The sequence below is a fragment of the Hordeum vulgare genome, chromosome 4H, assembly GCF_904849725.1.
Source record: "Hordeum vulgare subsp. vulgare chromosome 4H, MorexV3_pseudomolecules_assembly, whole genome shotgun sequence".
In the NCBI taxonomy this organism is placed as follows: domain Eukaryota; kingdom Viridiplantae; phylum Streptophyta; class Magnoliopsida; order Poales; family Poaceae; genus Hordeum; species Hordeum vulgare.
Window position 1 is genome coordinate 53,997,651 of NC_058521.1, and position 27,532 is coordinate 54,025,182.

Here is a 27,532-nt window from a genome sequence, read left to right on the forward strand (position 1 = left end):
TTACCAAAGAGCGACCAAGGAATTGGCATCCTCCAGACGTTGACTTCCTCTCCACACAATCTCCTGCCCAATCTGAGTCAGAATAGACAACTAGATTGAAGTTTGCTCATTTGGGATACCAGAGGCCAAAGTTTGGGGTATGAGCCAAATATCGAAAGATTCGCTTAACAGCCATGTAATGACTTTCTTTTGGTGCGGATTGAAACCGTGCACATATCCCTACACTCAACATAATATCCGGTCTAGATGCACAAAGGTAAAGGAGGGATCCAATCATGGAGCGGTATACCTTTTGATCCACTGCTTTACCATTGGGATCACTGTCAAGCTTGCATCTTGTTGGCATGGGGAACTTGACCGGCTTGACATCTTCGAGCTCGAACCGTTTGAGCATGTCTTGTGTGTACTTGGCTTGTTTGATGAATGTCCCTTCTAGACCTTGTATAATCTCGAACCCGAGGAAGAACTTCAACTCTCCCATCATGGACATCTCAAACTTCTCAGTCATTAGTGCAGCAAATTCTTCATTGAATGAAATGTTAGGAGAGCCAAAGATAATATCATCAACATATAGTTGGCATATGAACAAATCCCCTTTAACCCTCTTAGTAAAAAGAGTGGGATCTATCTTCCCAATTTCAAACCCACGATCTTGTAACAACTCAGTAAGATACTCATACCACGCGCGTGGTGCTTGTTTAAGGCCATAGAGTGCCTTATTAAGTTTGTACACATGATTGGGGAGCTTGGGATGTTCGAATCCCGGGGGTTGTTTGACATAGACCAACTCATTCAAAGGACCATTAAGAAATGCACTTTTCACATCCATTTGCTGTAATTTGAAGTTATGATGAGAAGCAAATGCAAGTAACATGCGAATAGATTCTAAACGAGCAACAGGGGCAAAGGTTTCACCGTAGTCGATACCCTCGACTTGGGAGTAGCCTTGAGCCACCAATCTTGCCTTGTTTCAAATCACAATTCCATTGGCATCTTGCTTGTTCTTGAATATCCATTTGGTCCCGATGACATTATGTTCCTCCGTTGGCCGAGGCACTAAATCCCAGACTTGGTTGCGCTCGAAGTTGTTAAGTTCTTCGTACATGGCCATAAGCCAATCCTCATCATCGAGCGCTTCCTGTACCTGTTGAGGTTCACAATACGAGACAAACGCGTGATGCTCACAATAATTCCAAAGCTGTTGACGGGTGGATACTCCCTTTTTTAAACTACCAAGTACATTCTTCATAAGATGTGACTTGACTCTCAGCTTGTTCATATTCTTGGCTGCTCGACGCTCCAAGAGTTCTTCATTAGATAACGGGGGAGCATCGACTTGTTTCTTTTGCTTGCCCTTGCGTCTTGAGCCGGTTATTGGAGCTCCAAACGGGAATTGTGAGACAGTCTCCTGATCATCTTGTCCTTCGACTTGAGCAGGTTCACTGTTTGATCTTGTATTAGTGGTTTCTCTTGATCTTGATCTTGTGCTTCTACTTGGTCTGGATCTCGGGGTTGCACTTGATCTCGATCATGAGTAGGTTCGGAGTCTTGGGGTAGTGCTTGAATATCATGGGGCACATCATCATTGTTAGGCAATTGATCTTGACAGTGAGCTTGATCAACTTGTTGAGAGTCTTCTCTTTGTTCATCGAAAGCGTATGGGGCTTGTGGGGGTGATGGCTCCACTTGAGTAGAGCATTGTCCTTCTCCTTCGGCCACAAGGGGTTCCTCAATGGGGAGTATTTGACCAATCCCCATTCTTCTTATGGCTTCGGGAGGAATTTCATCACCTATATCACAAAGACCACTTTGCTCCACTTGGGAGCCATTATTTTCATCAAACTCTACGTTACACGTCTCCTCAATTAGTCCGGTGGACTTGTTGAGGACACGGTAAGCATGAGAGTTTGTAGCATAACCAACAAAGATACCCTCATGTGCTCTAGAATCAAATTTAGCTAACCGTGCTCCCTTTTTGAGAATGAAACACTTACAACCGAATACCCGGAAGTACTTGAGATTGGGTTTGTTTCCAGTTAGAATATCATACGGAGTCTTGTTCAAGCCTTTGCGGATGTAGAGCCGATTGGATGCATGACATGCTGTGTTGATGGCCTCTGCCCAGAAGTTACATGGAGATTTGAATTCTGCCATCATTGTCCTTGCAGCGTCTATCAAGGTCCGGTTCTTCCTTTCTGCCACGCCGTTTTGCTGAGGGGTATATGGTGCAGAATATTGGTGCTTTATTCCCTCATCACCTAGAAACTCATCTAGGGTGTAGTTCTTGAACTCGGTGCCGTTGTCACTCCTAATCATCAAGATCTTTGCTTCATGTTGACGTTGCGCTTCATTAGCAAAGTTGATGACCGTTTGTTGAGTTTCACTCTTCCTTTTAAAGAAATATACCCAGGTATATCTTGAGTAGTCGTCAACAATCACTAAGCAATATTTTCTGCCTCCAAGACTATCAAATGTTGGAGGACCAAACAGATCCATATGGAGAAGTTCCAATGGCCTCTTAGTGTAGATAAGAGTCGTTGGACAATGAGTAGTTTCATGAATCTTTCCTTCAATGCAAGCACTGCAAACACGATCTTTAGCAAAGCTCACATTTGTTAGTCCACGAACATGGTCCCCTGTGAGAAGACTTTGCAAAGATCTCATATTGACATGAGCTAAACGGCGATGCCAAAGCCAGCCCACGTCAACTTTAGCCATTAAACATGTCGTAGTCTTAGTGGGTCGCTTTGAGAAGTTCACCACATAAAGACCATTTTCGACATGTCCAACATAGGCTACTTTAAGAGTCTTGCTCCTTAGGAGGACCACAGTGTCAATATTAAAGAATGTGGAAAAACCCATAATTGCAAGTTGACGAACCAAAAGTAAATTGTAGGCAAGTGACTCAACAAGCATGACCTTCTCAATAGGTAAATCTTGAGAGACGACCACCTTACCAAATCCCAATACCTTTGACGAGGATGCATAAGCAAATTGGACATGGGTGGGCATATATGGAGAAGGATGCACATCCACCACTATGTCCTTGCTTCCGGTCATATGATTTGTTGCTCCACTATCGAGCAACCATGACACCCCACCGGAAGCAAACTCCTGCAATAGATCAAGGCTTGGTTTTAGGTACCCATTTTTTAATGGGTCCTTTCATGTTAGAGACAAGGGTCTTAGGAACCCAGATAGCCCATTCAATATCTTCATCGTAGGAACCAACAAATCTGGCATAAACATGCCCATCACTAGCACAACATAAAACATAAGAAGAATTGAGTTTGCCGGCTGTGTTAGTAGGAACGGTTTTGCCCTTCTTGGGGTTCCCATAGTCCACCTTGTTCCTGTTCACCTTCTGAGTCCCCTCACCCTCTTTGACAAAGATGTCCATGAGGGTGAGAGATCGTTTGTTCTTGTTCTTCCTTTTACCTTTTGACTTGGAGGTAAGTCCAAGTCCTTCCTTTCCTACAACACCCTTTTGAGTGCTCAAGAGATCGTTCAGACTCTTCTCACCTTGTCTGCATGCCACAAGGCCCTTCTCAAGTTTCTCCTTTAACTTGGCATTTTCCTCCACAAGATGAACATGCTCACAACAGGGGTTAGTTGCACAAGTATTATCAATTAACACAAAGGGAGGACAAGTAGAGATCTCCTTGGTAAGCTTTGCTTGGAGTTGATCATGAGACTCTTTCAGAGAGAAATGAGCACCTTTCAAGGCTTTGTAAGCCTTGTCAAGTATATCAAACTCCTCTTTGAGTCTGTCACGGCCAACCTCAAGAGCATAATTTTCAGATTTAAGCATGCGAGTAAGAACAACATCATGATCTAGTTTCTTTTGCATTTTAGCGCAGTCATCGTTATAGAGCCAAACGAAGAGTGCGCTCTTCCTCTAGAGCACTAGATAATTCGGCAATTTCATCGGCATAGTCACGACTATGTCCTTGGAGCTCGGAGATGGTCTCCTCATGAGACTCAATAAGGTTAGTGGCCTCACCCAGTTGTTCCAAGAGAGCAACAAAGTGCTTCTTGGGTTCTCCCTTAATAGTGCACAGAAACTTATCAAGATCATGCTCATTAAGTTCCCCAACATCACTATCTTCAACACAATTTAACAATGAAGGAGCAGAAGCAATGTTGGTCTTAATGATGGGAGTTACCTGATTGATACCTTTTGCCATGAGGCACTTGGTGATGTGGTTCTCGTTGGGGGCGTTGAAGAGAGACACCTTCTGGGGAGAGGTAGTGGCAATAGCAACAGTTGCCGTTGCCACTGTAGCATCATCATCACCATCATCATCGGAAGGATACTCTTCCAGGGCCACCATCCCTTTTGGGTGAGGTTTCTTCACAAAGTTGTTCTTGAGTGGAAATGATTTGGTTTTGTCTTCGCAAATGAGCTTGCCTCCGTTGTCTTCCCTTTTCTCATAGGGACATTCTGCCACGAAGTGACTCACGTTGCCACAGTTATAACATGTCCTTACTCGTTGTTTGGGTTTGAATCCACTTGAGTTGTTCTTGGTGAAGGTGGGTCTTGAGTTCCTTTTATTTCCCCATAATTGCCTTGATGCAAGAGCCATGTGCTCATGATAGGCATACTTTGTGTCTTCAGGGCAGCTCTCCTCTTCTTCATCTTCTTCTTCTTCTTCAAACATTGCTCTTGCTTTCAACGCAAGGTTGGGTGAAGTTGTCTTTGATCGAACACGAGCAAGTGCATTGTCGGCTGTTTCGTTCATGATTGACATTGCAATGAATTCATCCAACACCTCACTGGAAGATAAGGAGTGGAAGTCTGGCCGCTGACGAATGACAGATGACATGGCTTTGTTGAAAGGCATGATGGCTTTGAGGAACTTGCGCTTGACCCATGTATCATCCACATCCTTACTCCCATGATCTTTTAGTGCCACAGCAATAGCAGTCACCCTCCGATAGAGATCACGAGGGTCCTCGTCTTCCTTCATCACAAACTCATCGGCCTTATCAAGTATCACTTCATAGTTGGATCGTTGAATGCTTGAGCTTCCCTTGTACAACACCATAATATGCTCCCAACAGTCCTTGGCCAATGTGAAGGGACGTAAGTGGGGAAGATCTTCAGGTGGCACAGCAGACTGAAGAATAAACAACGCAGAGTGATTATATTTGTTGTCTGCATCTTCTCTTGGAGTGAGGTTGCTTGGGTCATGAGGATAATATCCTTGCTCGATAATTCTCCACAAGTTTGTTGAGCTGTGATTCAAATGAGACTTAATAGAAAATACCCAGTTAGCAAAGTCACCTTTCACAAGCTTAGGAGGAGGACCAACAAGATTAAGACGAGGTGCGGGAACGGATCCTCCATAGACCATGGGGGGTGGAACTCAGGCATATGTTCCAGTCCCATCCTTTTCGTGAGATGAAGCAGGTCGCATATCTTTAGCCGCTTCCTTAGAGGAGTTGGCCTCCGAATCGGGGATGGTGGGTTTAACCACTAAAGCCGGTTCGGGTGAACCTTTAAGGCCCTCAATTAACTCTTTAAGCATGGTCTTGACTTCGCTCGTCAAGGACGTCTTGAGGGCTGCCATAGCCGTATTCAAGTCGTCCCTTGTGACCGAAGTCAAGTCCATGTTTTCGGGTTGCCCATGGTTAACTTCCTCTCCGCCTTCCATACTCTTCGGGTGGTTAAACCCTTAATAAAGAGACGTGGCTCTGATACCAATTGAAAGGATCGATATGGTTGGCTAGAGGGGGGGGGTGAATAGACAACGACCACTTTTTAATTAATCTTAGCAAGTTAAGGTAAACACTATACGGGTTCACAAATAATATGATAATGAGGTGAACCCTATAGAAGCTAACAACGAGAGCTATTAAGACAAGTAAGATATAATCACAAGCATAAGTAAATACAAAGTAAAGGATAGAGATAACCACAAGTGGAACCGATGGAGACGAGGATGCGTTACCGAAGTTCCTTCCCTTTGACAGGAAGCACGTCTCCATTGGAGCGGTGTGGAGGCACAATGCTCCCCAAAAAGCCACTAGGGCCACCGTATTCTCCTCACGCCCTCGCACGATGCAAGGTACCGTGATTCCACTATAGGTGCCCTTGAAGGCGGCGACCGAACCTTTACAAACAAGGTTGGGGCAACTCCACACAAAGCTTGGAGGCTCCCAACTAAACCACGAAGCTCCACCACAATGGAATATGGCTTCGAGGTGACCTCGACCGTCTAGGATGCTCAAACACCCAAGAGGAACAAGATCCGCAAGGGATTGGTGGGGGAATCAACTTTTCTCTTGGTGGAAGTGTGGATCTAGGCCTTCTCAACCAATCCCTAAAGAATCAACAAGTTTGATTGGCTAGGGAGAGAGATCGGGCACTTTTGAGATTGGGGCGCAGCAATGGAGCTTAGAGAGGTAAGAGATAGAGTTCCTCAGCTAGAAGAACCCTTTATATAGTAGGGGGAAAAATCAGACCGTTTTCCCACTCTCTGCCCGAGCTCCAGCGGTACTACCGCCGCCTGGCGGTACTACCGCTGGATGCAGCGGTACTACCGCTGGGACTCCAGCGGTACTACCGCTGACCCAAGCGGTACTACCGCTGGCCCCTTGGTAGTGCAAAAGCACTACTACCGCCAAGAAAGTCTGCGCAAAGAGGTCCGTCCACGAACTACCGCTAGGTAGGTGGAACAAAGCACCTGGAGCGGTACTACCGCTGGCCAGAGGCGGTACTACCGCCAGCTAGCGGTACTACCGCTGGCTGGAGCGGTACTACCGCTAGGAGTCTAGTGGTACTACCGCTAGAACCAGCGGTACTACCGCTGGGGACCATTTTGCAAAGATGCGAGAAAAAAAGTGGCGAGGGCCGCTCCAAAGATAATGGAAAGGGAGAATGAAGTGTGCGTGTGTAAAGATAGATTCCACCCAAACCTTTCCACTACGGATCCCCTCTTAATAGTACGGCTTTCCTATGACTCAAATAAAGAGAATCGTGGAGAGCGTCGTGCTTCCGTTCCATGAGAGAGGAGACGTGTCGTCTTGTGCCGTTGACGTGTGTTATCTGAAACCTTAACACACACGGTTAGTCTTGTACGGAACTGTCATCAATCACCAAAATTACTTAGGCATAAACTATGCCCCAACAAACGTCATAAAAGAAGAGATGGCATGCATCCAGGGCAGTTTCAAGGGCGTGCCAGCTACGCTCTTACTAAGGAAGAGAAGGAAATCTTCTTTGAAGTCCTTTTCAGTATCAAGGTCCCGAATGGCTTCTCGTCGAATATAAAGGGAATCGTAAATATGAAAGACAAAAAATTCCGAAACCTAAAGTCTCATGACTACCACGTGCTTATGACGCAATTCCTTCCGGTTGCATTGAGGGGAATTCTACCGGAAATGTTCGCCTGGCAATTGTGAAGGTATGTGCATTCCTCAATGCAATTTCTCAGAAGGTAATCGATCGAGAAAGTCTATCAGGGTTACAGATTGATGTGGTCCAATGTCTGGTCAGCTTTGAGTTGTTGTTCCCGCCATCCTTCTTCAATATAATGACACACCTCCTAGTTCACCTAGTCGAAGATATTAGAATTCTCGGTCCTGTGTTTCTACACAATATGTTCCCCTTCGAGAGGTTCATGGGAGTCTTAAAGAAATATGTTCGTAACCGTGCTAGGCCAGAAGGAAGCATCTCCAAGGGCTATGGAACAGAGGAGGTCATTGAGTTTTGTGTGGACTTTCTTCCTGACCTTAAGCCGATTGGTGTTCCTGAATCTCGGTATGAGGGTAGGCTGACAGGAAAAGGCACACTAGGAAGGAAAGCAAAAGTATGTATGGACGGGCATTCTTTCTCTCAAGCACACTACACAGTTCTACGCAATTCCACCGTGGTGGCTCCGTATATCGTGAGGCACAAGAATATTCTACGCTCCGAAAACCCGGGGAAGGCTGACTCTTGGATTAAAGTGGAACACGAGAAGACTTTCGGCAGTTGGTTGCAGACACATTTCATGAATGACGACACCGTTGGAGATGAGTTGTACTGTTTGGCCAGGCCACCATCTTCGACTATATGTACTGTCCAAGGGTATGAGATAAATGGGAATACATTTTACACGGTTGCCCAAGATAAAAAGAGCACCAACCAAAATAGTGGTGTCCGCTTTGATGCAACAGACGAGAATGGGCACTGTTTGGAAACATATTACGGGTATATAGAGGAGATATGGAAACTTGACTATGGACCTACTTTTAAGATCCCTTTGTTTCGGTGCAAATGGGTGAAGCTGACAGGAGGCGGGGTAGTTGTAGACCAAAAGTACGGCATGACAACAGTGGATCTCAACAATCTTGCGTACATGGACGAACCATTTGTCCTAGCTAATGATGTCGCTCAGGTTTTCTATGTGAAGGACATGTCTACAAAAACGAGAAAAAGTAATCAGCAAAAGAGGATATCGTCCGATGAGCCAAAACTCCACATAGTTCTTTCAGGGAAAAGAAACATCGTGGGAGTAGATGACAAGACAGACATGTCAGAAGATTATAATAAGTTTCATGAAATTCCGCCCTTCAAAGTGAAAACTGACCCAAGCATCCTACTGAATGATGAAGATTCTTCATGGCTACGACCCAGAAGAAAACAGAAATAATAGATAGGAATATTGGTGCAATAATGTAATAATGTATTAAACCTTTTATGTAATGCATGTATGGAATGTACTAAATTTCAAACACTTTTCATTTTCATAGTTTTGTCAAATTCTCAAATACGCAAAAAGAATTTTAATAAACCTTTGTAAGAGATGAGTTCTCGTTCGAAACCCTAATACTTCGAGAGAGATTGTCCGTTTTGTACACGAAGTGCATCCAGTTTTTGTCGTAGCCCTCTCAACTTTAAAAAAAAATAAGTAAATGCACGAAATATACCAAATGAAGTCAGAAATTGTTGAAATTTTGTGATGTGCCTTTGAATGGTGCATTTTGAACACACAAAAAGTATGGAGTTCAAATAAGTTCAAAAAACCATATTATGAAATTAAATATTATCATTGGCGATTCATCTCTATTATGAAATTAAATATATCAAAAAACCATTGGAGAACATATGACGAAATTAATACAAGTTCATCATCACATTAAAGCCAAAGAATAGTAGTGATCAAATGTTATTATTGCAAAAAATAAATACATAAAGTTCTCTCATAAAACAACATACAACTATGTAAAACATTTAAATAAAACAAAAATTGCGATCAAAATCGCAACTAAGGTAACAATTGACCCAACAACATAATGATACCAAGCCTCTTTATCAATGGCATATTTTCTAATATTCCTAATCTTCAAGCGCATTTCATCCATCTTCAAGCGCATTGCATCCATCTTCAACCGCATCGCATCGATCTTCATCTTGCGATCATCGATGACATCGGCGACATGCAACTCCAGTTCCATATTCTTATCCTCAATTATTTTCAATTTTTTCTTCAAGTATTTGTTTTCTTTTTCAACCAAATTTAACTTCTCGACAAGAATTTCTATGTGGGTTGGAATTTCCGGTTCACATACCTCCTAGATTAAAAAATATATGTCACGTTGGTCGTCATAATTGTCATAAACACTAAATAAAACAAATAGTTATAAAAGATAATATATACCACATCCGAATCATAGACAGGACGAGGGCCGACGGAGGCGGATACCAAAACCATCGCACTATATAATAACAAAAAATAATGAAAGTGAGTAATTTATACAAGTATGTATCTAAATCATACAAGTAAGATTTTTTTCTTTTAAAAAGAAGATAAGAACAAGAGGCTCACCACGGTGGTGCTCGCGACGAGATCGGCGCGGGGCGATCGACAATGGTGAGGACGGGCACGGGACGACACCCTACGCATGTGTAGACTCTAAGAAGTTAATTTGAGCATTTGAAATGAGCTACACTAGCAGTGACAAATGAAAGGATGAAGTAGCTAACCTTTTAAAACATTTGTGCAGTTGGTGCACGGCCAAACCTAGACAAATATTAAGGAAAATGGAGCTTGGAGGTCGAGCTAGGAGAGGATAAAGCTTAAGTAGAGTGGCTCGGGCATTTCATCGAACACGTCATGTGCATGAACTAGAGTGGCAAGAGCATGGCATGGTCATACTTCAACAACCAAAAAACAGGGGAGATGGTGGGCAGGGGCGAGGGTTTATACAGGCAACACTTTAGTCCCGGCTTTTGTCTAAAACCGGGACTAATAGCCTAACCTTTAGTCCCGGTTCTTGCCACAAACCGGGACTAAAGGCCCCTGCTTCCCGCCTTCTAGTCTGCCGAAAAAGGGCCTTTAGTCCCGGGTCGTGGCTCCACCCGGGACTAAAGGGGGTCTTTAGTCCCGGGTCGAGCCGCGAACCGGGACTAAAGATCCACCTATATAAGCGGGAGTTAGAAAATTTCCAACCAAAATCGCATTTCCTTCTCTCCTTCTTCCTCGTTCTCCTGCCCGGCGCGGCACAGCGACGAACTCGACGACGCCGTCAGGCTGCCCGCCGTCCTGCTCGCCGCCGCCTGCCGTCCTCCTCGCCGTCGCCGTCGTCCTCCTCGCCGCCGCCGTCCTCCTCGCCGCGCGTCACCCTCCTCGCCGCGCGCCGCCGTCCTCCTCGCCGCGCGCCGTCGACACCTCGGGCCGGTAAGCCCCCCGCCTTTCGTACCCAACACTCCGGCCAGTAGAAGAGAAAAAGAAAAATGAGAAGAAAAGAAGAAAAAGGAGAAGAAAGGAAGAAAAAGAAGAAGAAAAGAAGAAGAAAGGAAGAAAAAGGAGAAGAAAGGAAGAAAAAGGAGAAGAAAGGAAGACAAAGGGAAGGAGAAGAAAAGAAGAAAAAGGGAAGAAAGGAAGAAAAAGGAGAAGAAATGAAGAAAAAGGAGAAGAAAGGAAGAAAAAGGGAAGAAAAGAAGAAAAATATTTTTTTTGTCATTTAATTCCTATTGTTATTAGGTTTGTGCTAGATTATTAGGGTTAGTAATATGTAGAATTAGGAAAAAGGAAAATAAGAAGAGGAGGAGGAGAAAAGAAGAAAAAGGAGAATAAGAAGAGGAGGAGAGGAGAAGAAGAGGAAAAATAGAAGAAGAGGAGAAGTAGAAGAAGAGAAAAAATTAGAAGAGGAGGAGAGGAGAAGTAGAAGAAGAGAAGAGGAGAAGTAGTAGAAGAAGAGGAGAAGTAGAAGTAGAAGAAGAAGTAGAAAAAGAGGAGAAATAGAAGAAGAGAAAAAATTAGTTTAGAGTTACAAGAAGAAGAAATATATTTTTTGTCATTTAATTTTGCTATTGTATAGTGTATATGCTTAAGTGTTAATAGTGTTTCTCAGATTATTGCTTAATTTTTCTATTGTATATGCTTAAGTGTTAATAGTTTAATTTTGCTATTGTATATGCTTAAGTGTTAATAGTTTATTTTTAGCAAGAAAATTAATAGAACTTCGAAGTTTAGATTCTAGCCAAGACCCGGGACTAAAGGTCCTCCTATATAAAACGACACTTCGAAGTTTCCAACCCCTCTTATATAGTTTGTTAGTTTATTAGTTAATCAAATGTCTGTTTTTTGCAGAACTATGGATCCACATATCAGGAACCTCGAAGAGGAAGAACTTCTCGAAGATATAATCAAAGACGGCCCCGACGTTGAACCAGTTGAATCTCCGTCGTCATATCTAAACCCCTCCGGATATGGAATGGAGGTCGAGCGACACGAAGATGAAGCCGATGGGGCAGGAGATAGGTCCAATGACGAAGAAGGTGATAGCTCCACTGATGGAGAAGCCGGTGGAGAAGCCAGTGAAGAAATAATAAAGTCCGGCGAGGTATACATATGAAGTTCGACAATCACTTGTAATATGTTTGCGAGACCATTCGCACGTTTACCTCTGAGCACAAGGATCACAGATTCGACGTAAGCAATGGACATTCACACATCTATTTTTACCCGTCATTCTTTGTTATCATGATTGATATTCATATTCATCTCGTCTTCTTATATAGTACACGGTCATGAGGACGAAGGTCCTACCAGAGCAACGCGCGATTGCTGTTGCAGAGGAGCTTGCGACCTTTCTGAGGACGGAAGCTATGGATGACAAAGGACGATTTAGTGTAGCTAGGGGCCATTACTGATGTTCGTCCATGTAATCGAATAGACGAGCTCTAGTCCCGATAATTCAGATCTCCATATAATTGTATATAAATGCTCGTTTGTAAGATAAGTTAATCTTATATATATGCATAATTATTTCTATTTAAATTATATGAAAACTAATTCCCGAACACCAAACGAGGCATCTGAAACCCTAAAACCCTAAAATAATTCCATTAAAAAAAAAACCATAAACCCTGAAACTTTTAAGTCCTGGTCCGCGTAACGAACCGGGACTAAAGGACCTGCCCCTGGGACGCTACGAGGCGCCCACGTGGAGCATCTTTAGTCCCGGCTTGTAACAGGGCCGGGACTAAAGGTTAAGCCTTTAGTCCCGCCCCTTTAATCCCGGTTGGTGAACCGGGACTAAAGCCCCTTACGGGCCGGGGCTAAATGCCCACTAGTAGTCGTAAGCTGCCATGGACCGCAACCCCAGGACACCGGCTCCCCGTGTGTACACCAGGTCCCGCCACATACAAACAGTCGTGCGTGCCGACGCGTCGAATTTGAAGGAGGTGGTGCAGCGTCTCACCGGCCAACCGGTGGCCGCAAATACCGTCGTCCATCGCCATGGTGCCACTGCTGAGGACGTGGAGATGGTGGACGCTGAAGAGGAGAAGGCCATCAAGGAGGGGAGGTTCTACCTGCATCCATCGCTGCGGTCAGTAAGGTGCAGCTGCTGCCACCGCGAGCCCAAGCTGCTTCCTTTGTTTCCAGTCACCCCTTCCCACAGTGATTGAAGCTGAGAATTATATGAAGCGCCTATGCGTCTGGGAGGAGGACTAGGTGAACACATATTATGCTGGTGTGTGTGATACCACCGTGATACTTCCAACTATCTCTTTATTAAGCAAATTAATGTGTTGGATTTTGCCGTTCTCGCTAAATAGTAATGTAAGGAGATAATGTGAACGAAAATAAAAAGGAACAAACGTTCCCTGGCTATCCTATCTTTTTTAAGTCACTAGTAACAGTGCACGTGCGTTGTACGTGTAATCGAATGAATTTCCTCATTCATCAGGTTGTATTAAGCTTGCACGTGTAACACACGTTTTATTGTAATTTAATGAATAAACAATATTTGAATATATGAAGCTTACATTTTAAGTTTACATATAGTCTCTTGCACAAGCAAGGATTTAGCAAACATTCCACATACTCTACGAAATTTAAATCTTGACGAGATATGTACTGACTTTTCTAAAGCATATTGATATCAAATCCGTCACCAGCATTCAAATTTCAACTTTCCTAAAGCATATTGATATCAAATCCGCCACCAGCATTCAAAAATCAAGAATCTTAATGAACATCCGTAACATTTCTTCCTTTCTTAGCCAATAAAATATGTATTATAATTCATAGGCATCTACAAATCGTATATACAAGGTAGAATTAATCAGAATATATTTTCACAATATTATGACAACTATTGTTCGCCACTATTTAGCTGCTAAGACCATCGCCAATGTTGCCCGAAACACCACCTCTAGTCTCTTATATTTGACATTAATCTGCAGGCTGAATCATGTTTTCCTGCATCATTTAGCGCATAGAATATCTTTCTTGTTTCCAGGCTACATGTTGTTTTTATCAAAATCAATAATTTAGTGACAATTGTTCTTCGCAAAATCAACAGTTTGCTTGCTCCTTGTCTCAACACACAAAAATGAAATTCAATATATCTTGAGGTAAGTAAATATAGAAATTTCATATAAAAATAAAACATAAAAGCTATGTCAGCCACATGAGAGTTTCATTCTGATTCCTGCAACCTCATTTGAAATCTCAACAAATTAAAGTATAATGTGCCTATTCATTAATTACATTATAATTCAATTCCATTTATGCTATAAAGGAATAAATCAGATCTATCTAAATATCATGAATATAGAATAACAAACTGCACACACATAAATATATTATTTACAACAATAATTCTAACTGAAAACAATCTTTAATAAAAAAATAGTTCCATTCATATTTATTATTCAAGTCCAAACATGATCACTGGTCAACAATGATTTGTGTCTTGTTCTTCTCAGTGATGGTCATCATCTTGATGTCAGTACCAACGAACTCCGCATCGGCCACGTTGTTGATCTCTAGGAAATTTAAATCCCTCTTCAATGGGCCGAGCCACCACCAAGCTTTGGCGAAGGCGCAAGCGGCGACGTCCGACTCGTCCCACATCTCGAGCCAGTAGCGCACGCCGCCCCTGCGTGATCTCAACCAAGTAGCGTCCGTTTTGACGCGACACACACTACAGAAGCCGGTGTGGCTCCTCGGGTGGCGGCCGAAACAGGGTAGAGAGAAGCCGGGGGAGAAGGCAGGGATGTTGGGTCCGCAACGGATTCAGTGATGACGACAGTGGCGACGCGGATGAATATATAGGCAGGGAAGGTCAAACCTATGGTGAGTAAGGCACGGTGGGGGAGGGGGGCATGTGGGTAGGGGGCACTAGCTGAAGTTCCACTTGCACGTGGTTGCAGCCATTTTTGCGTTTCAGCACACAGCCAGGTGATGCAAATTTACATCACCTTCGTCTGTTTTTACATCAAGCCCTAAAACTGGACCACACAAATTTATATATACATCATGTGTTGGTGCTCCTTTTTTGGGCATGGTGATGCAAAAAAAAACAGTTAATACATCAAGTGCCCTATTATACATCACCTTGTTTTTTTTGAAATCTATTATACATCACCTTGTTGGAGATGCTCTTAACAAATGAGAAAGTACAAACATGGCCCTGATGTTATTTACTACCAGTATATATTTTTGCGAAGGGTGATTTTGTGGATGGATTGACGACAACACCGGTTTTAGATATAAGAAGTGAGAGCACTCCACATTATCAAGTTTTAGGTGTGCGTGATGGCTTCAGATGAATTGATGTATGTTTTTATCAGAACTTTATGAAATGATTAATAAAAATGGCTGCATGGATTAATTGATGCAGAGACCGGAGGTTTAACCTCCTTTTCAAAAAAATAAGAGTAAAGGCAACAAGCAAGGCAAAACCTTTTGTTTACAACTTCTTGCACGCCATTTAGGAGCAATTTTCTCCCCTAAAAAAGCAGTAATTTCCAACCGCGTAGTCAACGGCTTAAATGTTTGGCAACGACTCAAAGCCCCATTTGCTAGATCCAGCTTCCAAGCTGGGCCATTCAGCCTATTATTGTTGCTGTTCCGTTGTATACTGTAGTAACTGTATTGTTGGTCCGAACTGCTCGACCAGCCACATATTAGTTAGAAATCACAACGAGCAAGTTGTGGAATGACAAATCGACCAGGCACGCCAAGCAGAGAGACATCCTGTCGACCGCAAAAGGGTTGGGTTATAGAAGTATAGGAGAACGGGAGGCAAGTTATTACACAGGTGGAACTCAACTTGCGGTGTCACGCGCGATTTTTACGCCTTCCAACTTGAAGAGGCAGCTCGGTGTCTATCTTTAGGGATATGTCGAGCGCCTTCACGGAATGCGTCAACGCTCCACTGCAACGGATCGACAAATTGTTCGAAAGGTACATTCAGAAGAGCGAAAATGAGAATTTTAAGGGGCTGTCAGTTAAGGGAATGATAAAGGTGTGTTCATGCCTTGAAATGTATGTAACTCCAGTCTCTCCGATTTTCTTCACCGTGTCGATCGTCACATTTCCAGATGCCTGCAGTTAAAAAAAGGAAGCATAGTAGCAAGCGACAACAAGCAATAGCAAAGATATAGTCACGTTGAAAAGATAACCTTTAATTAAAAAAGGGAGAGGGAAACATGAACGGATTTTTGCTTTCGAAACCTGAACTTTATACCTCGGTCTCAAATCTTCCATTTATCAACTGAACTGCATCTTTGAGCATTGATACATCTAGATCCCCATTGGGAAGAGGGACAACCATATTATCCAACATTATACGAGTTAATGAAGTTTTGTTCTCATCAGTATACTTCAATAAATCTCTAACTTCCTCGAGTGTCCTTGTCTCGACCTGATTCATAGAATAAACAAATATGAAGATATGCCTTGATTTCTCTCTATTTTTATTATAAGATATGGCGTTTTTTACAAAATAAATAGGAAGATAGGTATAGCAAACAGATCACTCTGAAACAGACAGGTGAACTGCTGGATTGTGAATACATGCACGGCAAATCACAGGGAAAACTTATTTTAGATGGTATATGCAACCACAATCATAATACCTCAACAGGAACTGCAAGGTTTTCCTTAACCAAGAACTGATCAACATATGTCATTGCATTTGTAATACCCCCGGCAACAGAAATATGATTATCTTTTATGATACCCATATCAAATAATCCAAGCATGTGATTCTTCCCACCACCAATTAGTACCTGCATGTATATCAAGCATGAGCAAAACTGCATCACAATGAAGGGCAAAGAACTAAAAGTGATGAAATGGCCACACAAAAAAGGTATGCTTACAGCCCACTTGTCAACGAGACGTAAACGTGGAGCAGTTTTTCTTGTTTCCAATATGCATGCTGGACGAGCAGCATCAGCCATGGCCTGAATGGAAATAGGAGCAAAGAAATTCTCATATGAGCAACATAGAAGCAAATTATGATAGAGAGGGGTACCATATGCTACAAAACAATAGCACCTATCACCTTTGTCATTGTAGCGATTCCACTCATTCTTTGCATGAAATTTAGCACAACCCTCTCAGCAACAATAATACTCTGGGCACACCCTTAATTAAAGAATGAAAATGGGGGAGAGAATATTAAGACTTGAAAAGGAGTTAACACAACATCACACTGTTAAGTGCTGCCGAATATGGTATTTTCAAGACTTTTATCATATTTATTATTCAACTCCAAACACATATAGGTAAAGTTTGATGATGGTCTTCATCTTCCTTTAGGGCTTCTCTGTCTGGTCTTCATATGTGCCGCCGGGTTGCAGTACCTTCTTTCATATGCGTGCACTTCCTCGCTCAATGGTGTATTTCCTCGAGCAGCCCGCACGAGTGCCTCCTCCCTTGTTCTTGGACTCGTTGAACGCGCCAACAGGTTCTCCCCAGGAGAACAAGAGCTCTCACCCACAACCTCCTTGACATTGTTGGAATCACTTGATCGCCTGTGTCAATGACCTCGGGCCGTAGCTGGTGGGAGGTCAAGGAAAAGTGTGTGATGTTGGTAGAGGCAGATGTAGAGGATAAGAATTCAACATACAATAAAAAATTGAACATACAAACTACCATGCCCTCCATATGTCTAAATTCAGATTAGGCATGTCTTACTACATCTCAGTACTTAACAAATAGTCCTCCTCAGCTTCGTCTACCAATTTATTTGCTTGTGTTCGCTGCTATTTTGTGAACAGAGTAAGCTATTTTCTTTCTTCTTTTATGCAAAATATAGCAGTAGTGCAAGTAGTACACTCCTTAGTAGCAACAAGAAGTAGTTATATAGGGTATATATGTCTCCCTTGACCATCACAATTACATATAGGATCACATCAGCTCCAACTAACGATGTAGCAGCAGTAGTAAATACACAAAGAATGGAAATCCCGATCATAGCCAAAAATAATAAACCAATTTGTTCCATCCTTGTTTGCATGTTGAGTAAGCTCCCTATCTCTCTAGCACATAAAAAGAATGGAATTTGATCAAGAAATACCAGCAGTCGGCTGCATGTTGCGTAAGTACCAAATCTCTGTTGCCGATCTTGAGCACTGTTGTTTAGGACTTCGTCGCCGCCGTGTCCATGGAGCGGCGCCCCGTCTCAATGTCATGGTGATCCTTCAACCTGCATGGCCTTCTCCTCGTATCCTCCTCTGCTGTAAAATGTGAGCTTCAGGTCATCACGGATGCAGAATGGGTCTTTCTTCTTCTTCTTCTTCTCATCGGTTTTCAAACTTGATCAACAACCAATCTAGGGGCATGAGTTTTCGTTGATTAGCAGAATATTTCTATTGCAAAAACAACTCAGTTTTTACCGCACATTGATTCAGATAACACTTTTTGTGAGGGATTTAGAAGATACTTAGTATCAGAAGCCAAACAAAAAAATCAATTCAGTTGCTTTTACATTAAAATGGACTAATTCATTAAGAATAATCACCAAGCAAGTTTATTAGCAGTTTGTTCAGAAAGTTGGGACTATGATTTAGAACCCAAAAAATCCATATATTGCCTAACAGAAACATCATAGAAAATTTGGATCTACGCCAGCAACACGATATGAGACATATCCGTTCCCCATGAGGAAGGGGATTACACGCAAACAAAAGGAAAATCAGGTCTGCATTAAAAAGTTCAAAAGAAAATCCTGTACGAGCAAATGGGTAAAGGAAAATATTGTTGCGTAGTGTGTACCTGAAGTCCTAGTTCTATATGAACTCATAGTCAATCTCCATGCTCCAAAGCTTCATGATTAGAATATATTTTCAGCACATATGATTATAATGCCTGTTATCATAGTATGCAGTGATATTCTCTTCCTGGTAGTTTGTGGTTAAATGCATTGCTTTTCTGAATTTGCAATGTGCTGCAGGCATGTGCAGAACAACAGGCTAACCGGGACACTCGATGTGCTGCGTGATCTTCCCCTGAAAGACGTGTAATTGCTTTACCAATTTACACAGATACCTCCTTAGCTCATACTGTTGAATGATGATGGTCACACTACTCCTTGACGAGATAAGGTGCAAAATCGTGCATGTTGTTGAGAGAGAAAAAACATTTCCACGAAACAAAGGTCTGACTGCATTTCTCGCATGCCTATTCCTGAATCTTGATTCTGTGAATGTTTACAGGAATGTGGAGAACAATCAGTTCGCAGGATCAATCCCAGAGAAGATGCTCAACATCCCAAAATTTCTGTAAGAGCTCCGTCCTCTCTTATCGAGATTCAAGAACCAAAAGAGCTTGGCTAACTACTGGCTGCCTAACAAATCAATATTCTTGCCTGAATTTTCTGCAGAAGAAACGATAACCATCTCACCATTCCGATCCCCGGTTCCTCTCCGACTCCAGCGACGTCGTCTCCTTCTCCAGCTGCGCATCCTCACATTACTGTAATTCCCGCAGTTAGTCCACAGGACACTACTCACGGTGGTGGTCTTGGGTGGCATGCCAACAAGGTGTCTCCGACCAAGGCTGCCGGATTCAGTATTCTTGCTGCCAGTTTATTGACCATTGCCGTCGTTGTAACTGTGTTCGCAACCTCGAGACGGCGGCAGGAGATGTCCACTCGGGAAGGGCACCTGAGGGCAGTTGTGAGGAGCGTGGCAATCTGGACAAGGAAGGCTCCAAAGCTAGGTGGAGCTGCCAACCCTGACAAACAACACATTAGAGGTACATGAAAAACAGAGGTAAAATTGATACATTGCACTGAACAGTGGCGGTATGAACCTTGTGCTCGCGCGTCGATGGTGGTCCGTCGGAGGAGGAACGCGAAGGTGCGGCAGGCCGCTGCGGCCGGGCGAGGAGGAGACGCCGGTGGAGGCTATCCGGAGGTGGGGGCGGACGAGCCGCGGGCTGCTGCAGCTCGGGCAGGAGGAGGTGCCCACCGGCCGCGAGAGGTGTAGGGGCGAGCGAGGCGAGCGGACGGCATGGGCGGGGCGCACGGGGTGCAGGGCGAGCGGGCGGCGCGGGCGGGCGGGGCGCGGGGGCGGCGCGGGCAGGCATGGCGCGGGGGCGGGGCGAGGGGGTGGCATGGACGGGGCGCACGGGGTGCAGGGGAGCGGGCGGCGCGGGCGGGCGGCGCGGGCGGGCGGGGCGAGGGGGCGGCGCGGGCGGCGGGGCGAGGCGGGCGAGCAGAGCGACCGGGAGGAGGCGCTGAGAGCGGGGCGTGGTGGGCGAGCGGGGGAAAAGGGAGGAGGCGGGCGAGCGGGGGGATAACCGCGAGACGACGTGGGGTGGACTATTAGCGCTAACGAAAATTGTTTAGTTCCGTTAACAACGTATCTTGATCGTTGATGATGTAATTAAATGGCTGAGATGGTGAGTTGGATCTGCCCTCTCGTGCTTTTAATAGTAGAGATGAACAAAGCGGACTTTTCTTTTAAGTCATGAATATTTTTTTTCCATATTCAGAAACATTTTTTTAAAGTTGTCCAGTGTATGAACATTCACGAACATTTTTTCATATTCGCAAATGATGCAAACATATTTTTTAACTCGTGAATATTTTTATCATATCCGCGAACCCTTTTTTCAATCATGAAACTATATGAATGTTCGCAAATGGCGCAACCATTTTAATAAAATTGCGAACATTTTTCCATATCCATGATCAATTTTTAAATAGTCATGAAAGTATATGAATCTTTGCGAAAAACGCGGATATTTTTTTAAAGTCTTGAACATTTTTTTTCATATTCACGAACATGTTTTTAAAGTCTTGAAAGTAAATGAATGTTTGTGAACATTTTTTCGATATTCGTGAACAACGCAAACATTGTTTTCCTTATTCGCAAACAACACGGACATATTTTTAAAGTTCATGAATTTGAATTTATTTGCATATTTATGTCACGGCGGTTAGCTTGCGGGCCCTAGACGTGTCATGGGTGAATGGTGCCAACTGGCCGACCAAGTGGGGTTGGACATATTTTAGACCTGTATGACACACTTAGCATTTTGAGGATCTAAATTCTTATTCTCATCGTTTAAGGACCTACATGAAACTATTGAAATAGTTCAGGAACCAACAACGCACTTCACTCACAGTGTTAAATCCCTACAATAAGATTTGGGTGCAATATAAGGTGTTGGATATTGCGCAACTGAGTCCTCATTAGATTTTCTTGATCACTCAAAGTAGATACTTAAAGTCTTTGCTTTTTTACTTCTTCCGAAAAGGATGATCTAACGCATGGCATGCATACAATCATCTTTATTCATTATTCAACTAAGGTCTGGGAAGAATATACGTCAAAGAATCCAAAGTCATCACTTACACCTACAAACTTGATAGTGTGGAATGTCTCACTCGCTATCATCTAGAATTAGGGTCACCATCGATCCGCTCGCATGACATATCAGGAGCATACACCCGGTGCAATAAACCTAACGTGTATATCACATGCACACGTTTTAGATCCGCCGATGCCACCACAACGTCAAATAGCGTCATCACCATGCAGTCGTCCATTCAGACGTATCTGTCACTCAGAATATGCCGCACCATGCTGCCAAGATTCACCGTCGTCGACGCAGTAGATGCAACACCACTCCACCTCTTTTCCCCTTCAACTAGCACCTGCTCTAAAACGATGCCCCCGAGAGAGAGAACGACATCGTGTCGTCACCTTCTAATCCGGGAAATCCAAGGGTTTCCCCAGAGCAACAGAACCGAAGTTGCAGCTCACACCCATCATACCAGTGCCCAAGACTACGCTTCCAAATAGTTAACGATATTGTAGCATCACTAACGCCCATTCACCGGGAACTAGGGTTTTCATGCGGGCAACTAGGACCTAAGGAGCAGGGGGAGCTATCATCAACGTCGCCAGTTGTAACAAACCACAACCAACGCTCCAGAAGATTCCCATTTTATTCCGTTGTCGTCGTGTGATTTATTTGGTTGCTGCATTCATCATCACATCATGTGAATCATCTGCATAGCATCGACACTTTGTTCTCCCTATTTTTCAAAACATGCATTTGTTATTAGTTGTCGGTTCTCTTCTTTCTTGTCGTTGACCATTTTGAGACCAACCACACACGCACACGCCAGCGACATATTTTAAATTTTGTTTTTAAAAGTATGTACACAACTTCCTCGGTTCGGGTTGAAAGTTTGCGTGCGGTCTTGTTTTACTATAGGTAGGCCGCCTCCCAAATTACATCGCAATCGGAGTCCATTTGATACCTGGACCGTTAAATATATAGCGGCACTAGCCTGTTTATTTGTCGGACATTTCAGTGTTTAAAAATCTTGTGCCGGTCCACAAACCTCCCCCTCATCCCTTCCTAGCCCATCTATACAACCCACTAGACCCGCCTAGTCCCTCCCTCCGTTCGTGGTCGTCGGATCGTGATCGGGCGGTCGTCATCCGAGTCACCATAGTCCAATCCCTATATATAACTCACCTTGTGGAGAGAGCCCCCTCACTCTCTAGGGTCCCCTTTTGCCAAATTGCGAGCACCCCCTCAAAAAACCCACTTGTTAGCTCCACCTCCTCCCATTCACGTAGATTTTGTCTTCCTAGCCCCAATGGACATGTCTGCGGCCAACCCGGACGTGTCCGGGCGACCATATTAGTCGCAGCCCGCTGCGCACACGCCCGCGCTCCTCCCTACATGGAGCCGATCTCCCTCGCGTCCCCGCCGCCATGATGCTCCGACGAGCCGCTGTCAGAGCCGTGTCACCTCCAGCCCGAGCCAGCATCTCCCCTCACCGCCTCCACCTCGCCTGCCCCATCGTCAATAAGCCGCAGTCGGCTGATGCCCCGCCGCCGGTGCCCAAGCCTCCCTCTGCCTCGCCCCGCGCGGATCCAGCCGCTGGTCGCCGCCTCGACCTCCTCCTCGCCGGATCCGGCCGCCCGAGGAACCGTCGCTGTCACCATCTCGGGCCTTGCCCCGTTGCCACCTCGGAGACTCGCCGCCGGCAGCACCTCTCCTCGCAAGTTCGAGCACGGAGACGACGCCCTCGACCTGCGCGTGGGCCATGTCGCAGTGCCCCGTGGGCCCGCCTCGCCCCTGTTGGCCTGCCCTACACCAAGCCCAGCGCGCCTCGCGTGGGTTACGCCCCAGCCCAACTAGCTCCATCGATCGTGCCTTGGCCCAAGGTGAGGACCCCTAGCCGAGCCCCCTTTGCTCTATTAGCGCCCTAGGCACAACTTCCTGTCCAATGCTCACCTGTGCGGCTTGTTGTATTTTTTTCTGTTGCGGCAAATTTGTCTATTATCCCAAGAATTTGAGAATTACCGAAAAATGCATGTTTTTAAAATGCCTATAAATTGTTAACCATGCATTGGATTAAAATGCTTAAAATATTATGTAGTTTCACAATATCCAACTTTCATCCATGATAAAAATGTTTAACCTACTGTTTGCATTTAATTTGCATAGATGCCATGTTAAAAGTATTTACTACATAAATAATTAACCGAGCTTCGATTAAAATGACCCACATATGTAACTTTACTAGAAAAATGTGTAGAAAAACATAGTTGTATTTATTTTCTCGTTTAACAACTCTAGAATTGTGTTGTAGGCAGAACAGTACCGAAATCTTAATTTGCATACGGGGACTTCTCAAAATTGTTATTCATTGTTTCCGCCTCATTTAAACTTCACTACAATTTTATGTTGTTTCATAATATCTTGTTGCATCCATCTTTTAACATGTTTGTGACTATCATTTGCATATATTTTGTATCCATTGTCATATTATCTTGTGTTGGTCATATCCTTTAGATCGTAGTTTCGTTTTAAATGATCTATATATGTAAATCGACTAGGATGACGTGTATAATCACATGGTGCACTTTATTTTGCTGTTAAATAAATATAAAATATGGTTAGTTGAGATCTGGAAAAATTTCAAAATTAACATATGGGGTCACTTCGGAAATGTTAAAATGCCTTGATAGTGTAGCTTAAATATGCTTCACCTCTTGTCATGTTAACATATAACATTGCTGCGTACTGATGTCTACTACAAACTTGTTCTTATAGACTCGTGTTGGGTCTCCAAGCGCATTTTGTAGGACAATAGCAAATTTCCCGTAAGTGGAGGACCTGAGGTTTATCAATCTATGGGAGGCGTAGGATGAAGATGGTCTCTCTCAAACAACCCTACAAACAAATAATAAAAAGTCTCTTGTGTCCCCAACACGCCAAATACAATGGTAAATTATATAGATGCACTAGTTCAGCGAAGAGATGGTGATATAAGTGTAGTAATGATAGTAGATATTGATTTTTGTAATAGGAACAATAAAAAACAGCAAGGTAGCAAGTAAAAAAAGTAAGCACAAATGGTATGGAAATGCTTGAAAATGAGGCCTAGGGTCCGTAATTTTGCTAGTGAAATCTCTCAAAAATGCTAATATAATTGGATCACATAAAAATCCCTCAACATGTGATAAACAATCACTCCAAAATTCTTATCTAGCGGAGAACATAAGAAGAAATTTTTTGTAGGGTACGAAACCACCTCAAAGTTATTCTTTCCGATCAATCTTTTCAAGAGTTCGTACTAGAATAACAATTTATCCTTTCCTATCGATATATTGAAGAGTTCGTACTAAAATAATACCATTGATACATATCAATCAACACTAATGTCACCTAGATATTCCAATGTCACCTCAAGTATCCGTGGGCTAATTATACGACATGCATAAAACAATTTCAGATTCTTCATATTCAATCCAACACAAAGAACTTCAAGGAGCACCCAAGATTTCTATTGGAGAACATAGTATGAAAACGTGCAATCAACCCCTATGTCTAGATCCCCAAGGTCATCGGAATTCACAAGTTGATGCAACAACATATATCAAGTGAATCACTTGAATAGCCCAATGTCACTATGGGTATCCGCATGCAAGACATACATCATGTGCTCTAAAACCTGAATATTCAATCCAAAATAATAAGATCTTAAAGTGAATGACTAAATTGATCACAGCAATAGCATGTGACAAACACCATATGACCCGACTATATTAACAAGGCGTGATATATCAAGATCATGACATCTCAAGGACACGAGAGAGAGAGAGAGATTAAACACATAGCTACTAGTACAAACCATCAGCCCTAATGATGGACTACTCCCTACTTGTCATGGCCTTCGTCAGGATGATGAAGATGGCCACCGGAGATTATCTCCCCCTCTGGCAGGGTGCCGGAGCAGGCTCCCGGTTGGTTTTTTGTGGCTACAGAGGCTTGCGTCGATGGAACTTCTCATCTAGGGTTATTCCTGGAGGTTTCTCTATTTATAGGAATTTTTGGCGTTGGAATCACGCCAAGATGGGCCATGAGGTGCCCACTAGGTACCAAGCCGCGCTAGGGGGGGGGGGGGGGCAGGCGCACCCTGGTGCCTAATGGGCAGCCTGGGCCTCCTCTGGTTGGTTTCCTTGGTCCTTTGGATGTCTTCTAGGAAGAAAAAAAAATCTCCAGAAAATTTCGTGATATTTGGACTTCGTTTGATATTGATTTTCAGTGATGTAAAAAACAAGTAAAAAACAACAACTGACACTGGCCACTATGTCAACAGTTTAGTCCAAAAATTATATAAACTTGCTATAAAATGATTGCAAAACATCCAAGAATGATAATATAACAACATTGAACAAAAAAATAATATAGATACGTTGGAGATGTATCAACATCCCCAACCTTAATTCCTGCTCATCCAAAAGTAGGTAAATGATGAAAACAATTTTTCTTAGGTGGAATGCTTCCTAACATGTTCATCCTATTCTTTTCATTATAGCGTGGACATATGGACTTGTAGATGATTAAAGGAATAGTCTATAATTTAACATGAAAAGTTTAATACTACAGCATATCAACAAGCAACCAAGTCTTTCAAAATACCAATGCTAAAGAACGATATCCCTAGCCGATCATGCTCAATCATTGATCCATTCATGCAACACACTCAAAAATTGGCTACATCCAATGCTCAAGTATGATAATAGTGCTTCGTCGTTGGTGCTTCATAAGAGAAGATGGAGACTCAAATAAAAAAAATCATAAAACTAAATAGATAGGCCCTTCGTAGAGGGAAGAACAAATTTGTAGAGGTGCGAGAGCTCAAAGCTTAAATTAAGAGATAAAGTTATTTTGAGTGGCATGCTTTTCCTGTCAATGAAAACGACTAAGAGTTTCCAATATCTTCCATGCTAAACAAATCATAGGCGGTTCACAAACTGAAAATAAAGTTTATTCCTTTTTCCACCATTCATTCACACTCCACGGCTAGCCTCATCCACGGGTACCGTCCATGCCAACACTTTCCAATGAATTTATTATTTAACAACATAAAGTAAATTTCTTTTCATTTTGGGACCGGGCATCCCTATTACCGCCATACTCTTGTGCAATGACAAGTGAATAAATACTCATCTTGAGAATAACCTATTTAACATGGAATATACCGGTCACCCCTCGCTGCTTCATGAGCAGTACGGGCACACAAAATAGAAGTTTATTTTGAATATTAGAGTTGGCACATACAAATTTACTTAGAACGATACTGAAATGCCACATATAGGTAGGTATGGTGGACCCATTTGGCACAACTTTGGGTTTAGGATTTGGATGCACAAGCAACATTCCCTCTTAGTACAAGTGAAGGCTAGCAAATAGATTGAGAAGCGCCCAACCAAGGAACGAAGACCATCAAAAGCAAACATTAAACATAACTAACACCGAATAATGCAATACAAGTAGGATGTAATTTCATAGAAGAATTATTGACTTCATGTGCATGCATAGGGAATCACAAACCTTAACACCAATATTCTTACTAAAGCATAATTACTCATCAACGTAACTCACATATCATTATCTTCATATCGCAAAACTATAGCAAAGAATCAGGTTTAACATCAAATGATCTTCATGAAAGTTTTTATTATATCTCCCCTGGATATCTATCACTTTGTGACCAATTTCATTTAAAGCAAATTGCCATTGCTAATAACAAGCTCTCAAACAAATATAAGTGAAGAAAGAGAGCACAAGTATCTTTAAATTTGTCAACTCTCAAAATAATATAAGTGAAGCAAGAGAGGATTTGTTCAAAGTTTCTACTACCTCGCAAAATAATGTAAGTTAAGCATGAGTGCATATGTTTTCCAAATAACAGTACCATCTTGCTCAAAAATATACAAGTAAAGTAATAGAGAAATTCAATCAAACTACTCTCAAAAGATATAAGTGAAGAACTGAAGATCAATGAGTAGTGAAACAATTAAGTAGCTATGTGAAGACCCTCTTTTAATAAAGACTTTCTGATCTGATATTTTATTTCAAACAGAAAATAAAACAAAAGACACTCCAAGAATAGCACATATCATGTGGAGAAATAAAAAATTTAGCCTCAACATAGGCTAACCGATAGTTGTTGATGAAGAAAGGTGGGATGCGTAGCATCCCCAAGCTTAGATGCTTGAGACTTCTTGGAATATTTACTTGGGTTGCCTTCGGCATCCCCAAGCTTGAGCTTTTTTATCTCGTTCAATCCTCCCATATCCGTTTTCACCTAAGTCTCATAAACTTCATCCACACAATACCTGAAAAGAACTCATGAGCTCGGTTGGCTATATTGTTATGGTGGATTGGTCCACTGGCAAAAGAATGGAGTTAGTAAGGATTGAAGGGGCTAAAGTTGCTGGTGTATATCATCCTTTGATCAATGAGAAGCT

General features: G+C 42.9%; 1 protein-coding gene and 1 long non-coding RNA gene across 2 annotated transcripts; one reads left to right on the top strand and one right to left on the bottom strand.

The window, feature by feature from the left end:
- Window positions 1-15,566: 15,566 nt before the first annotated feature.
- LOC123450263 (nicotinate-nucleotide pyrophosphorylase [carboxylating], chloroplastic-like) lies at window positions 15,567-17,830 on the bottom strand. The gene is made up of 7 exons (XM_045127606.1): window positions 17,815-17,830; window positions 16,798-16,880; window positions 16,613-16,696; window positions 16,367-16,519; window positions 15,976-16,152; window positions 15,766-15,833; window positions 15,567-15,663 (listed from the first exon to the last, which is right to left on the bottom strand). Exons 1-7 carry the CDS (start codon window positions 17,828-17,830, stop codon window positions 15,567-15,569), a joined length of 678 nt encoding a protein of 225 aa, XP_044983541.1.
- Window positions 17,831-18,564: 734 nt separating this feature from the next.
- On the top strand, window positions 18,565-19,018 carry LOC123451181. The gene is made up of 2 exons (XR_006632106.1): window positions 18,565-18,756; window positions 18,953-19,018. It is a non-coding gene; the product is annotated as an uncharacterized LOC123451181 (long non-coding RNA).
- Window positions 19,019-27,532: the final 8,514 nt, after the last annotated feature.

Bases quoted from the DNA above. Each gene is read 5' to 3' on its own strand.
- LOC123450263 (XM_045127606.1), bottom strand. The intron at 16,697-16,797 runs GTGATAGGTGCT...ATTTCCATTCAG, and splicing joins GAATCGCTACAATGACAAAG to GCCATGGCTGATGCTGCTCG. The intron at 16,153-16,366 runs GTATTATGATTG...TCTATGAATCAG, and splicing joins ACCTTGCAGTTCCTGTTGAG to GTCGAGACAAGGACACTCGA.